The sequence below is a fragment of the Silurus meridionalis genome, chromosome 2 (assembly GCF_014805685.1).
Source record: "Silurus meridionalis isolate SWU-2019-XX chromosome 2, ASM1480568v1, whole genome shotgun sequence".
NCBI lineage: Eukaryota > Metazoa > Chordata > Actinopteri > Siluriformes > Siluridae > Silurus > Silurus meridionalis.
The window spans coordinates 13,619,084-13,635,514 of record NC_060885.1 but is presented as its reverse complement, the minus strand read 5'-3'; the positions used below and the strand labels follow the sequence as shown (position 1 = coordinate 13,635,514).

Here is a 16,431-nt window from a genome sequence, read left to right as displayed (position 1 = left end):
TCTTTTTTAGACACCATTATACAGAGCTGTGGTGGGTTAAGGGCCTTGCTCAAGGGTACAGAGGTGGCAGTTTGGTGGTGCTGGGATTGGAACTCATGGCCTTCTGTGTCCAATGTCTTAACCACTGAGCCACCAGTCCTGAGCATGCACTACAAATATATCTATACCAAGGGAGCACAATAGACTATTAATACCCAGATGTTATTAGGGTGATGAACAACACACCACAGCAGTAACTCTGACATTGCGGCTACATGCAAGTGTGTGTGGTGCTGCTATCGGTTTATCAGTAACAGTGGTGTTGCTGGGTACATTTTATACACTCATTGCACTTCCTTACACACTCTGAAACGATTGGCTCGCTTTATAGTTTAACAGAAAAATGTTTTTTTGTATAGTTAGTGTTAATCATCCTTTAGATATTTAAGAGTGAGGGTAATTGACACCAGGACCAATGTTAGCTGAAGGTGGATGTTGTTAAACTATTTATTTGTTGTTTATTCATGTTTACTATACACTTTAAACTGGTAGGGAAGGCAATGCAATCTCTTCCAGAGTCTCTCACAGGAACCCCTTCAGTGTGAGTTGGGGATCAGACACCAGTCCAGCATAAACAAGTCACATTTCACATGTCATATTTTACACAAATGTGTAATTTAAACAAGTGTGTCCGTTGGAAGATGGAGGAAACCAAAGGAAATAAAAGGAACCCACATGGACAAAAGGTGCACAGAACTGCACACAGATAGTACCTTTCCAATTGATTACTAATTGCTTAATGATTAACAATGATTAAAAGTCATAGAGTGGTCTTGAATGAAGAGTGATAAAGAAAAACATGGAAAAATGGAATACCTGATGTGTTTCTTCTCCCCTTGCTACATCTAATTAACATTTTTGTAATGATTATGATTGATGATGATGATTGATGATGATGATAATGAAGATTATTATTATTCCTTCTCTCTCACCAGGCTCCTTGTAAGGCAGTAATACCAAAATCAGCCACTAGGTCGCGCGCAATGCACAATTATTCATTGCATTACACGGCTTAACATGAACTAAAATTCAGAATAAAAATGCTGGCTTTCAGCCCAGTTGCTTGCGTATCAGGTCTAATTTTCGAATGTCGTAAACAATTTCAAATCAACAGAAATAAAAATTTTTTTTTTGTTTGTTTTTTATTTCAAAACGCAGCACTGGTGTTGTTACCACGCGTAATCCGGCATATCCGCCGATTTGATAACGCTGCCGTGATTGGTGTATATTTTGGTCAGTCCGCCTGACGTCCAATCATAAATCAGAAGAATAATGTACTATCCAATAACGGCATAGGAGGCGGGTTGTGCCTCAATATGGGTGGGGGAAAAAGAAAGCGAAGGCGTCGCAGATAGTTAGGCGGGGGAGACAGAGGGGGTTTAGCGTGGCTACTTGGATGATTAGCAGTGTAGCAGATCTGCGCGATTCTCAGCGCCTCAGCTCGGGAAGGAAAGTCAGTCTCAACTCGATGGAAAAGTGAATGATTTTACTCGGGGATGTTTCTGTCGACGCAAAAATGAGCGTCAGGACGTGAAGAGCTGTGTGACTCATTCTTACGGACGGGGATTGTTCACGTGCAAATTGTATGTTTTTCGAAGGAGATTTACTGCTGCAAAAAGTTTGTGCAACCTAACCTATTGGTGGATAAAACGATATCTAATAAAGTTTAAATTTTTTGAATAGAAAGTGAGTTAAATGTGTTGTAGCCGTTGCGGGTTTGTTTTATAATCAGCCTCACACGGCGAGCTAACGCTCTGTATCCGGAGCGCTATGCTAAACTAGCCTCGCTAGTATTATATTTCTCTCACCCGCTAGCTGTTGCCGTATAATTGTCTTGTTTAGTTCCTATAATCTCACACGTTTGTATTTGTTTATTTGTTTTTTTAAGATAAAAATAAAAGCCGATAAACAAACTGCTAACCAAACAGTAGCAAAGTGAGCTAACGAACTTGTGTGAATTCAGACTCGAGCGGAATGCGTCAGATTTATGATTTTTTTGAAAGATGTTGGATGTTTTGTTATATATTATTTGATAAACTTGAATAAACCACAGTGTATTGAGAGAAATCAGGGTTGTTGAGGTACAAACTGAACAGTAAACGCATCTGTAAGTTTTGAAGCCGGAACGTGTTTTAGAGTTGGTGTAACTTTGCGGATTGACGATTAAAATACTGAAATATGAACCATTTTTGGCTTGGACACGTTTTTGACAGGCTGATTGTGATTTTTGAGGAGGCTGGACAAACGATTAAAAATAATAATAATAAACAAACAAAGAAAAGAATGTATAACAGATTTGAGTGTGAGGAAAAGCACTCGGACTGTCACGTGTTAGATGTACAATAAAGTGCATCAAAATGCATAATCCACTCCATCTACAGAGGTATGTCTGTTCTTGTTTCTACCCCCAGACAATGAGCCAGATGGCACACTTGAAGGAAAGGACCTTGATGCATTAGTAGGAAAAGCAGCAGTCCCCCAGGCCAACTCGATCGTCTCTGTTCCTCTTTCCCCAACCCTTACTGGCACCTTCAGCTCCGGTCATGCACTCGTACCCGAGATCCAGTGGAGACATCCTGCGCAGAAACCCCCAGCATGACTTCGAGCTCATCCAGAGAGTCGGCAGTGGCACCTATGGAGACGTGTTCAAGGTGGGTGGGTGTGTGTGTGTGATGTGTCAAGGCTTTAGGGTTGATTTTATTGATTTTCCTGAAATCCTGACCAATAGAAACCATAATAGGATTGTAATGTCTGGTAATTTGTTGCCTTCTATTGATGGAATGTTAAGTTCACTGGATACCATTAAGGAGTCACAGAGCACCTTGAGCATTTTGTAGACCACATCTCTGTGTCTACTGTATACCAGTACGGACCATTAGGGATGTTGTTGAACAATAAAATAACCAGTTAAGAAACTGGTTTTCTTGGATGGTGATTTAATAATGTGCGAGCGCGTGCGCGCACACACACGCAGTTGATGGTTTGTAACACTATTAGAGTAAATGTGCTGTTGTCAGTTTTTTTTAAGCAGCAGGGATGACACCCTCCAACCACCACGTTTATTTGTAAAACCACAGTAAGCACATTTCCGGACTCATCCATGTTCTGTAAAATGCAAAGATAAGACTGGTGTTAGTAGAACATAGAAACCAATACACAGATCTATATTTATAAGTTGGCACATAAACGTGAGAATCTAGGCTGCTCACAACTCTGTTTGATTTTGATTCAGGATGCTGAGATGCATCAGTAGTCTAAATTAGGGAGAAGTGTATGCTTTTGGTTAATTTGCTAGTCGGTATTAAGTAATATAATTGACTCGTTTGAAATGTTAACCTCGTGGCTCAGTTTTTTAGCTTGCATGGATTGGTTTGGATATTTGCATCATGAAATATCACCCGCAATCCAAATCGTGCAGCATATTTAATTAGCTGCTTGCAGTTGGTATGATTTAGTGTTGCATTGTTTTCTCACTGCAATCAAACTGTACCAGAGTTCACTTGAAAGCTGAATTTAATCATCTTGCTCACGTGTTCTGTTTCTTTTTTGGTATGCCTGTAGTGTACTGTACAAGTATATCTGTTCTCACCTACTTAATGGAACCACGCAGAGGAAACATGGGGGGGTTAAATGAATCTACTTCTGCATATGTGAAAGTGGCTTAATGATTATTGATTTCTATATCCTATTATACTATATATATATTTGTAACTCTTCAACTGAAAATGGTTCTTAGAGGGTTTCTTTGGATAGATTAGGGCCTTAAAGTGTGTGGAAATACTGGCTTTTATGAAACGTTTGTGAAGAAAACCTTACAAGGACTTTGCCAAAAAAAGTCCAGAAGTCACTGGATTTGTTCAATGACTCTTTCTCCCCATGTGAAAGTCTGTTTAATTGCCTGTAAATTTTTGTGGACACTCCTCAGAAGAACAGCAAAACTGCACCATCCAGAAAGTACTCTCCCACCTTTTTGCTTGTTGTAATGGTTACTTCTTGAATAAGGATGAGTTTTTCTCTTTAAACGCACTCCCTTTTGTGCCAGACAGGATAGACTTGTGTCTCTTGTGTGCTCATTATGTCACTGTGAATATACTAAGAGCGCCCTATTTAAGGACGGGATCTCTCCGAGGGTTGCCCCTCTCGTTCCTCTAGATTAGCATGCCAGGCAGAGCCGAACCTTCTTTCAAGAAAATGTTTCTCTGTTGTTCAGGGGGTTCTGTGGGTTTAATTGTATGAATTTTTAGCAGGCGATTACCTCAAGTAAAAAAAATAAATCTATGGTGTTTTGGAAAATGTTACAGCGGTAATCCGGTTGTAATGCTGGTTCTAGATTATTAAAACATTCTCTCTCTCTCGCACGTCAAAGACCGTAAGGAAGAGAACTACACATACTAGTTTTTCTTGTATGTGCAGTCATTTTTTTTCTCTACACACTTTTGAAGCACGTACTCAGGAGCATGTTCATGTGTAACTTCTGTGTCTAAAGATTAGTCACTCCAGCAGATGAAGTAAACAGTTCAGGAGAAAGAATTGTAATAACAATCCTATTTTTTTTTTTTTTTTTTGGCATCTTAGTAGGATTTGAGAGTTGCAATCCTGTGAAGACTCATGGAAGAGTAAATGTTAAATCTATGATCCTTATACATATTAATTGTTTTTCATTCTTTATAAGCTTGGAATACATTAGATTTGCTCTCAGAGACACAAGCTGCATGCCGTGCAGGATTTATGACTGATCCTTAAAAGTGCCAACATTTAAAATCTGGTTCTGAGTATTTAAATAGATGTTTAAATTGGATGCATTTTGTCTACTATTTTAAAAAGTATTTTTTTTTCTTTTTCTTTTTTTGTGGTGGATATGGGGTTTTTTTTTCTGTGTGAGAGATCTTTTCGAAACACCCGATCATATCATGAAAGAGGTTTGCTGATCTTCAGTTGGGTAAAGTTGAAGTGTGCATGAAGGTTTGTGGGCTGTGTTTACTTTGTGCTTTTGTGTTTTTTTTTTTTTTTTTTAAATAGCTCCAGAGTTCTTGTTTGCTAATGACACACACATTTAGGGATTTGGATTTAACAGACACTCTGGACATTCCTGGAAACCTTGTGAAAGTAGCAAAGTTTCCATTCATCCTTTTGTGGACAGCTTCCACAAGCCAATGTAGTGTGTGTGTGTGTGTGTGTGTGTGTTCGCTTGTCTGCAGTGGATACTTTTTTTTTTTTATGTTATTGTTTGGTGGATATCCTTCCTTTCTGTCTGCGTAGTTGCTGCTGTTTTAAGAACAGTGAGCAGCCTGCTTGTCTTTTAATATGCTGTTTGCTAAGCTACTGTGTGAGTATTAAAGCTTCTCAGCAGCACAATATCTGGACAGTGTGAACCATCTCAACGTCTGAGTTTTCAAAACACGTTGGTTTTTCTCCTGGTACTTGTGCTGCTGCTCTTATTTACAGGCTTGATGTAGACCAGAAGCTGTAAGATCTAAAATGTTATGCTTCTCTTGGATAGCAAGTTTACATGTGTACTGCATATTTTATTTACACTCAATATTTATTAGAACACACAACCTTTAATTCCCAGAAGGGTTTACTAATACTTATATAATTTATGGCCTCCTTTAGAAAATGGGATGCTCAATATGCCGGTGTTATCTTGTTAGCTTTTTTTTTTTTGTTTCTGTTGACCTTTTTTTCCCCAGCTCAGAACAGACGGCCCTGCCCCCAGTGAAAACAGCTGTTCAGCGCTGCCTGTAGTATTCTTGTATTCTGTTATAGCTCAGTCTTAAGATGGTGTCATATTTAGCGAATGTGTTAACCCCTGACAGCCTGACATGTTAACTATTACAGTATGAGGTAAACCCAAGACATTTAAATAGTGACGCATTTCTCAATAAACGTTAGTGGCTGAAATAACTAGATTTGTCCAAATAGAAACAAAATTAAAATATAACAAAGACTAGGCTAATAAACATCCATTGATGGTGTTCTTTATATTAAATGTAGTATCAATAACAAAATTGAGTTAAACTATGTTTCTGATGTTCCTGACGCCCCTTTTTTTTTTTTATTAAAAATTTTGTGGTGAGCAAGACATGGATTGAAGATTGTTGAATGTAGTTTCTTATTAAGTCCAATGTTATCAGTCTTGTATCATTGTGCCTCACTGAGCACTTGAGTGAAACACCAAACCTGTACTTATGCAAACATTGTTGACCGAATCTGTATTAAACACTTCTTGTTCCAGTGTTCCCGGCATCAAATAACTGAAGAAAGGGTGATGATGTCAGTGGTATAATTCCATTCTGTTGATATTTCACTTTTACGGATGGAGAATAGAGGAAATCATAAAATAGCATACTCTGTGTTCAGACACAGCGAAGAGCTGATTATATGGTTTATCTTGGAACATAACTTGTTACACTTGGCTATGTTAGATAAAGCTAATTACATAGTGGGCCGTGTTGCACAAATCTGATTCCCGTTTATGTACTAGTACATAGCAGTTTATAGACTAGTTTGCATCTGCAGGCATCTCCATCTCTCTATGTTTGGCATCATTTGTCTGTAGAAAGGAAAGGGAATCTGTTGTTTCCACTGTGACAGTTGTGGCCTCAAGCCTCTTTGTATTTTGCTTTAAAGCCTCTTTGTATTTCTCCTTTAGAACCATGTTTGAATGCACCACAAATTTGATCTAAACTGTTTACACATGTGCAACAATCTCAAATTTAAGATAGCAAGAAAAAAAATGAGGTTGGGAGTTGGGTCTAGGTCTGTGCGAGTTTTCTAGGGATTGTGGAAGCCCAGATTAGAAAGCTGATTTGTACCGACAGTATGGGTCAAGTTAATTAGTAGTGTTAAATATCACAGTGAATTCAGTTACTGATGTAATTAGTCTTAAGATATAATTTAGCCTGTAGTGCTTTATTGTTATTAAACACATGAACCTAATGTATCACACACAACCACACAGCCTCTGATGCAATAGAGTGAAAGGCTGAACAGTATTAAAAACACTTGGCACGTGTGCAGTTCTGTCCCAGAGACTTTACTTGCTTGCTCTTCTCTCCTCTCCAAAATGCTGTTGTTAAGTATTCACAAATCAAATTCATGTGGCAAACTGTTAGAGATTTATTTCAGGTGGATTAGCTTCAAATCTGAATGCATTCAACAACTTATAACTTGTTGTGAGAAAAAAAGTTATAGGGCCGACCTCGACCATGTATCATGGCATATATTTTTAAACGTTTGTGTAACATTCCTCCCTTATGCCTATACAAAGTAAAAAATCTGACATAGTAGTACTGCTGAATAATTTTTAATAAAATGCTATTTGCAGTTTAAAGATTGCAGCCCTCTCTCTGACTTTTGCTCCTTCTTACTCTATTTTTCTCCCGTATTTTAAATCTGATTGTACTCAAGATATGAGATTTGCCACCTATTAATAGAGCTGGTGGCACACTTCAAACAAACATTTGGTTGAGCAAGAAAGATACTGTGCATTAATTTCCTATACCACAGTGGGTTTTTTTTTTTTTTTTTGTTTTTGTTTTTGTTTTTGTTGTTTTTTCTTCTTCAGATCTCCTCACCACCTATGTCTTTTGTGAGACTTGTCTGTGATTGGTCCAGGCCATTTGCATATCTGCATGAAGCGGTGTGTGCACTCGGCTGCAGATGTGGAAGCACAAACACAAAACTTAAATGTGCCACATCCATTCTTTGTTTCTTACCAGCTGTTTACTTTGCTAAATAAACCAACACTACAATTTACATCTTTCTTTGCCAAATTTGTGCCACTTTACCTCCAACTTTTTGTTTATTTGTGGACAAGGTTGCCATGCTTACTTTAGAAAGTAGGAAGAGACAAACCCAGTACTCAAAATTAGTTTCTTCCACACCCTGTACAGGGCTTTTTTTTATTAAGTCAAGCAGCATGACTGCTACTGCAAAATGCATCGCCATGTGAAATTAATTTGTTTTGCATTTATGAGAATTGCTGAAATGTGGTATGGTCATGGTGGTGATGTTAGACTGAGTGTTGCAACGACAGCTTGCTCAGTAAAAAAATAAAGCTAGCGGTAATATTGCCTGAAATGCTTATCAGTAATAGCCAGTAGCAAAACAGCGATATGTGTAGAGGCAGAGATACAGCTAGTCAGATAATGTTAATGACATGCAGCCTGGGACCATCTCATGACTAGTCAATTATCTTCTATTTGTTAGTGTCTGTAAATGTTCAACCAGTCAACAGTGGATTCTGGTTAAGCGTGTATAGTTGGTTTCTGACGTGCCTGTCTGTCTATCATCAGTTCTGGCCTAAGTATGTAAAACACATGCTTTGGGCCCAGCTAAGTTTCACACACAGTCATTTGCCCTTTTATGTCCAGGCATTTTTCTGAGATCAATTACAGGAACTTTTGAATGGTAGCCAGCCACTAGATCCTAGAGCCACTCCTCCTCTATCTGTCTTCCATGTCCTCACACGAATTACCCCGTGATCCTTAGTAGCACCGCTCTCCGCATTCTTTTTACCTTTTCTTGAAAAAGCGGCACACGTATGTGCAAACAACAATGAGCTAATTTTTTCTGAATGCTTATATTTGATTTCTAGTTGATAGCATTGTAGCCAACTTGTGAAATACAAACTGGTTTGTTAAGCTACAAGTTTGTTACGGTGCTTGGTTTTAAATAATAAAGAGCTAACGTATTTAGAAATGGTGCTTAGTGAATTAGAAATAAGCAATAAATTGTCCTTGAATTTATTTGATTTATTTTATTCTTTTCCATTTAGTTTTGTTTACAGTTTATTATGTGGGTCAAATGTTATTTGTTGGTCATTTTGTGTGAATGAGAAACAGCGGGACTGACACTGTATCTGTGTAGATCAACAGAAAACATTCAGGTGTGTCCTCAGAACTCATGAAAGCAGCAAACTTTTAAACTCTTCTGAACAGTATGCACTACACAAAGATGCATGTGTGGTTCTGTAAGAACTCCGCAACCAAGCTGTAATCCCAAGTTATTATTTCTGTGGATGTAAGACAGTTGTACTGACCTACTTCATCATGATAACAGTGAACATTATCTCTTTTTTTTTAATTATTCTTTTCATCTCCTATGCTCTACTTTCCTCTCAAGTTCAACAACAAGCATAAGTGTCATATTCACAAATAGAACCATCTTAATCCCCTTCAGTAGCCACAGTGCATATTTTTATGTTCTGCTCTGAAACTAAGCTACTTTTTTTCCCCTTGTGATTTCCAGGCTCGTAAAATCTCCACCGGAGAGCTAGCAGCTGTAAAGATGATTAAATTGGAGCCAGGTGAGTTTCAGGTCTAACCATGCATGTTTTTATTTTTTTTTCTCCCCCACACTATTTATCTGAAATACAGTCATTTATATGGTTTAATGTCATAACCGGACATCCAATGCCAAATGTCACTAGAACCTCAGTGGAATTTACAACCATATTATCTTCCATTGTTAACATGATGGAAAAGTCCTCAATAGAGTCGAGACTGTTTTGGGAAGTATATGAACATGTCATAAACTTGACTCTAAAAGTGGTGAGTAGAAACCATGGCCTATAAGTTTATTTATTTTTTTTATCGCTGGAATTAACCTTTAATGTGATTTCTTTTGAGAAGGTGAACTTTTATTTTGTGAGTGTTTAGTGATCAAGTTTATTTCTGTAGCTTTCTAGTCAGTGTTTAGAAAGCACCACATTCCATTACATGAACTTTACATGAATACTGAAACATATAATGCTGAAGGCTGAATAGTTATAGTTTGAATTTTAAAGTTCAGATATGAGATCAGACCAGATCCAAGTTATGTCTCGGGTCAATAGAAAGTGTTTAATTGGCTGATTAGTTGTTAACAACATGGAGATGGCATTTTAGAGTTTTTTCTTTTTAACAATACCTGGCTAATTTTGTAATTGTAAGTTTTAAATGTGTGGCTTCGAACCGAAACATTTAAACGTTCTAATTCATAGTCTCACTACTGTCGTAATTTTTATTTTAGTATTTGTTGTTGTTAGTTATTCTGTAGACAAGGTTTATTCTTTTTGTTTGGGGGGTTTTGTGTAATACTTTCAGATGGTTTGTTTGTTTTCTGAAGTACGGTCATTGCTGACTGCTTCTATTTGGAAATTCCAGATCTTAAAAATTGATCTATTTCTCAGGTCCTCCAAACTTTACTTCTTTGAAACCAATATAGCAATTGCACACACTGCTTGGAATCAGTCTGTTGTTCAGTCATTCAACAAAAATGCAAGCATGGCTAAAATTTATCGGTCGCAAATGCTGAATGTAATCTCCAGTAAATGACAGCAGAGTAATCAAAGGAATTGTTTTCTTGGATGAAATGCACACATTTCAATTGTTTATACAGACAAAAAAAAAAACTCACATTAGAGGACATTTCAAGTGATTGAAACATTATACATTAAACAGCTTCTTATTCTTTACACACACTCGCACACATAAGGGGTGTCAAAATTAATGTGTAAATGCAAATTCACTTTAACGACACTGATTTTATTAATGCTCATTTAATGCAGCACGCATTTCTGTTTGACCATATAATAAATAAATATAAAAGAGGCAAAATTAAAACTTGCATTTATTCATAATGTCTTTTTTTTTACTCAGATATAAAAGATAAACTAATTTTTCTTTTTTTAAATCGCTAAAAATATGTTTTAAGTATCAAATCAAGCACCAAAATCCGCCATGATGCACACAGCTAGCAATTAAAACCGTCTGTGTGGAAACATAGCAAAAGTTCCATTTGGTTCCAGAACCATTACAGCACCTCTCTGTTTGAAGGTGAAAGAAGACTGACTGCCCTATGTGTAATTATAGTTTTTCAAAGAGGCATCTAGAAGCAATGTTCATGTCATGAAAATCATGAACATATTCACACTTGCACCGCATAGCAAACATGTTTAACACCTTCTTGAAGCCTTTCTTTCTTTAAATTTAAAGGAAGTGGTCAGGACTGTCATGCTGGAGATCTGAATGCTGTTTCTCATTTCTCAGAGAAACTGAGAACAACAGGCCTTAGATAAAATGGCCTGGCTGCACTTCTGTTGCACAAGACAGTACGTCTTTTAGCACATATGACTAGCTCTAACCATATGACTAGCACTGTACTGGGTGTGGCAGAGAATATTCTCTTTAGATAATTTTTTAGTGCCAGCCTGAATTTTTGACACTGAAGTGAAACCGGTAGATTGATAAAGAAAGGTCTGATTTTTTTTTTTTTTTTTTTTCTTTCTTTCTTTTCTTGCAACAGCATTCTGATTGGGTTCTTATCCTGAAAATAGCTCTGCTTGGCCCCTATACACAGTGGGTGCATTCATGTGTAATTGTATTTGTAAACCAGTCACTAGCTCTCAGCTAAATCTCTTATTTGGTCTTATTTAACTTGTGCATTCCTGCCCTGTTTAAGGGAGCCATTATGGAGAACTGCAGAAACTACACATGATCACAATGTGCAGTACTGCTCTATACAGAGGTGGCCAGCTTTGGTGCCTGGAGCCAGCAGATTTTTTTTTTTTTTTGAGGCTATTTGTTTTTTGCTCATAGTATGTTCAATTCTGATACATTTTACACTGGTGACATCTGACTGTGGCATGCATTACCTGTTTGGAATCCTGAAACCTGCTTCGCTACACAGCTGCCTCGGGGATCGGGGGTTGACAATATAATGGTTTAAACACAGCAGATTTATTAGCACTTATAAATGACAGCTAGACAGTTCAGAAGCAGGAAAAAGAAGGTATGTGGATGTAAAAATCTTGCTGTAACAGCCAACTCACAAATGAAGATGCAAGCCAGATCCAGATATCCGAGTGTATGATGTAGGGAAAGAATACCACAACACCTAAACAACTAGCCAAAGTACATTAACACAGAAGGCTGCATTTAAAACATGGGTTTAAAGAAAATAATGCTCATTCAGTCTGTATTAATGTACTTGACAACCTAGCTCTCTTGCTGTATGTTATTATATCAATAAGTCAAGTTTATTTCTATAGCGCTTTTCACAACAAAGCATTGTCTCAGAGCAGCTTTACAGAATTTTAAGAGTTAAGGTGAATGATGTGTATTTATCCCTGATAAGCAGCCTGGGCTGACTGTGGCAAGGAAAACTTCCCTTAGAAGTTATGAGGAAGAAACCTTGAGAGGAACCAGACTTAAAAGGGAACCCATCCTCATTTGGGTGATATCAAGAGTGTGATCATAAATCTTGAAACAATACAGACTATACAACAAACATGAGCACTGGAATGTAAGATTGAGTAATGTCCTTTCTACAGTCTTTTACAGTCATTTGTAGTTAAAACTAGGAGCTACTGAGCAATTCATAAAATAGCTCAACATTTGCGATCATCATAGATCCAACAACACCAGCAATTAGGTAGCACTTCTTAGCCTAGTCACTTGGACTTTGGCTTATGCCTATATACCTATATGCTATGTATACCTAAGAACTAATATCTGTGTCATATGTGCCATATTCAGAATGTTTATTATTTTAGGGAGCTTATGTGTGAAATTATATCATTGATTGTCAACTGTACTTTTAAGCTTAGTCTGTTTTCCAAGGCCAGTGTTAAAAACTTTATTTGCTGACTTGCTCTTGGCACTAGAGCATATTTCATCTGTCTTTTTAACTGTCTTCTCTCTTTTATTTTGTGTTTTTTAGGAGATGATTTCTCAATCATTCAGCAGGAAATCTTCATGGTGAAAGAATGTACTCATCACAACATAGTGGCTTATTTTGGCAGCTACCTCTGGTATGGCCAAAACACTGTTTGTGTGGGTGATGTGATGTCTTGTACAGAATTTACAGGAAGTGGTTTATTGCCATTTGTTACATTCACAGCAAATTTTGTTCTTAATGGTTTTTGTTAAAGAGCAGCAAATATCTGCAGATAAGTCTGAGAGAAAGTATAATATGAGTGTTTAATTAGTGGTCATCTGAAAGATATAAACCAAATTTCTTTCTTCCTGTGTTGCAGTCGGGAGAAGCTGTGGATTTGTATGGAGTATTGTGGAGGTGGCTCACTACAGGACATCTACCATGGTACGTACTGCATATACTATCTATCTCACTCTCACACTCTCTCTCTCTCTCTCACTCTTTCTTTCTTTCTTTCTTGCTTTCTTGCTTTCTTTCTTCCTTCCTTCGGGAAGTAACGGTAGACATTCATACCAAACTTTTTCGGTTCAGCACACGTATACCGAATGCAATCCGTTTAACGTGCTCCACAAAGTTCCCACGTATTAAGTGGTGGACTGCAAGTTTTAGTCTCCTCCTCGCACTTTGAGCGCATTTTTAAATTATTATTAAACATGGCCAACAATCCCAGGGGTATAAAAATAGAAACTAGAGTTGGTGCAGTGTCACTGTGGCTACTCACTCCATACCGGGAAATATGATTTGTAGTGTATAAGCTCGAAATCACAGCCTCTTCCGGTTTTACATCAGTGTCCATATGGTTTCTTTAACGTTTGCTTCAAGAATTTATTTTAAAAGTAGGATGGGATGGAAGGAATGAAAACTTTGAGACTTTGGAAATGTTATTTAATGTAAAACACACACAAATCTTTAATATTACCGGGGTCTAACAAATTTTATTTTTCCATTTTTTAAACATTTTAATCAATTTAATTTGTGCCAATTTAATTCATTACTCAATTTAATAAATATAATAAAAACGTGTATTGCATTCATTTCATTTATTCTATTTTATAATAAACTGTGTTAATAAAAAAACAAGCAATTTTATGATTTGCATATCTTCCCCCAAATGTACCAAACCGTATCTTAAAAACTGAGGTACGTACAGAACCGTGAATTGTGTGTACGTTTCAGCCTTTAAAAAATATATTATTTATATTTATTTATTTATTTATTTATAAAAATTAAGGCTGAAACGTATTTCGAATACAAAAAAATTTGCTTGATTTAGTCTAGGGGTTCGCGCACTTTTTTTTTTTTTTTTTTTTTTTAGCATTCGAACAACTTATAAAATGACCAAGTCAAAATGATCTACCTACTATAAAAATGCATAAATAAATATCTATTTTTTAATGTCATGCAATCTACCCACACTACTTTTACGATTGACCGGTAGATCACGATCGACATATTGGGCACCCCTGGTATAGTCCATTCAACTACACACGGAGCACTGTTGACCCTTATCACTGATTGGGAGAAAACAGCAAAGGGGCAAAGAGAGGATTCATATGAAAACCTGTTTCTGCTACATAAAAAAATAAAAGTTTTCCTAAATCTGCAATTAAACCTTATTTCTCGCAATTTCGACTTTTTTTTTTTTTGGCCAACCGGGCAGCGTCACCCCCTCTGTAGTGCCAGAAAGATATAAACAAAATAAAAATAGGCTATAATCTGAAATTTATTTTTATTTATCATTTTATTTATTTGTATTTACATTTTGATTTAATGTGGCAATTAAATGCACTAAATTGGTTTTGTTTTCAGATATTTTGTATGCAATTACAGCAATAAAATGATAATTTTTCTAAAAAAAAGGAAACAAATTACTTGTTCATTTTAAGAGACTTATCTTATTTTCTCTCTTATTGTTCTCTTAGAGTATTGCTCTTTAATAAAGATAAAGTACTTTTTAGTAGATTACTCTATTAATTGTTGGAATACTAGATTACTAAAATAATCAATAGCAACAGTTCTACATGTATCTCGTGTGGACAGCAATGCATACTGCAACTCCACAGTCACTGTAACTTAAACTCAACTCCATGGTGTTAAAATCAGATATTACTAAACAAATCTTGTTTATCAAAATTCTTTACTTGGTTATTTTAGACTGTCATTATAATTGCCATGTCCTAAATCATTCCATATTATAGTGTATTTGTACAAAAAACAGTTTTTATCTATTTATTTTTATTTATGTTGCAGTCTATATCAGTAAGCATTTACACTCTGGAGTTTTGATTGTGCATGTTTTGTTGATGTATGTTTGTTTGTGTATAGTTACAGGCCCTCTATCTGAACTTCAGATTGCTTACGTGTGCAGGGAGACACTGCAGGTAAGGTTTTATAGCCTATAAGGTTGAAACCCTTTTTCTAGAGCTACAAAAAAGAAAAAATTCTATATTTCACATATGCAAGATTATTTCTAATAGGAGCATATAAATTAAATTAAGGTCTGTAGATTTTCTTTTTATTAAAAACAGATAATTAAAATATAATTCAAGATTTGAAGCGGGTTTGGGAAAATATTTCAGCAATTTATTAAAGCTGTTTTAATCAAATGTAAATAAATAAATAAATAAAACAGTTTTTTTAGGGATGCCATAACAAAAGTTGGCCAGGCTTTGGGGTGACTAGCAAACATATTGTGGCTGTCTGAAATCGCCCATGTGGAAGCTTTATGATTAGTTTTTTACTCGGACTCTAGCTTTGGAGCCCTAGTTTAATGCATATGTTATATAGTTGCATATGTTATATAGTTGCATGTGTGACTGACTATTAAAATGTGTGCGCTTCTGTATCTTTTTCTGACATAGAATGGCATTTATACTGGAATTGTCAAATATAGCAACTCGTGTGTTATATAAAATAAATAATATATAACTTGTAGAAATACTTTAGAAATTGAACTTATAGCTTTGCAACAACTTTTAAATGGAATGTTTCATTTGGCTTGTTTAAAACACAGGGTCTACATTGTTTTGTCCTGCTATTACTTATTAAGATTTCTGTGTTTCATTCAGGGCCTGGGTTATCTCCATTCCAAAGGAAAAATGCACAGAGATATCAAGGTACCTCTACTTCCATCACTTATTGTGTTTCATTACCGTTCCGTTACTGTATCTCTGTAACTTCATCCTGCTTCCTCTTTTTTGGTAACAAAGCTATTAATCAAATGCACTTTTAAATTCTTGAACAATGTTTTGTTTGTTGAATCTTGTTTTGGAACTAGGGAGCAAATATATTGCTGGCCGACAATGGAGATGTCAAGCTAGGTGAGCCATCCCCAAACAACCCAACCCCCCCTCCAAATTGTTTCTACAAAAATGTTTTTTTTGTAGGAATATTTTTGCATGTGAACTTTGATATTTGATAAAGCCAGAGTTTTTTGGCTTTGTATTTGCTACTTTATTGTGTAACTTATAATATAACTTTATCCTGAATGTTTTCAGCCGATTTTGGTGTAGCAGCCAAAATAACAGCAACCATTGCCAAGAGGAAATCCTTTATTGGCACCCCCTACTGGTGAGGCTTATACACTTCTTTTGTCTGCATAGTGAATAGTCAACATTAAGTTTTACTATTTTTTTTATTTTTAAAGTCAACAATACATAGAGTTGTAGCTGTCTGAGTAGAATGTGTTTG

At 36.3% G+C, this 16,431-nt stretch overlaps 1 protein-coding gene across 3 annotated transcripts in view; it reads left to right on the top strand.

Moving 5' to 3' along the window:
• The first annotated feature begins 1,370 nt into the window (after positions 1 to 1,370).
• Positions 1,371 to 16,431, top strand: part of map4k5 (mitogen-activated protein kinase kinase kinase kinase 5) — a 33,482-nt gene continuing 18,421 nt past the window's right edge. For 2 of the 3 annotated variants that reach the window (XR_006928278.1, XR_006928277.1), the window contains exons 1-9: positions 1,372 to 1,622; positions 2,451 to 2,690; positions 9,292 to 9,349; positions 12,745 to 12,835; positions 13,061 to 13,125; positions 15,067 to 15,122; positions 15,810 to 15,857; positions 16,019 to 16,061; positions 16,239 to 16,311. Coding sequence is in view for 1 of the 3 variants with exons in the window: in XM_046870924.1 (XP_046726880.1) it covers positions 2,583 to 2,690; positions 9,292 to 9,349; positions 12,745 to 12,835; positions 13,061 to 13,125; positions 15,067 to 15,122; positions 15,810 to 15,857; positions 16,019 to 16,061; positions 16,239 to 16,311 (542 nt within the window). In the remaining 2 variants the exon portion in view is untranslated. Of the gene's footprint in view, positions 1,623 to 2,450; positions 2,691 to 9,291; positions 9,350 to 12,744; positions 12,836 to 13,060; positions 13,126 to 15,066; positions 15,123 to 15,809; positions 15,858 to 16,018; positions 16,062 to 16,238; positions 16,312 to 16,431 lie in introns of all 3 variants that reach the window. The other variant, XM_046870924.1, reaches the window with a different exon arrangement.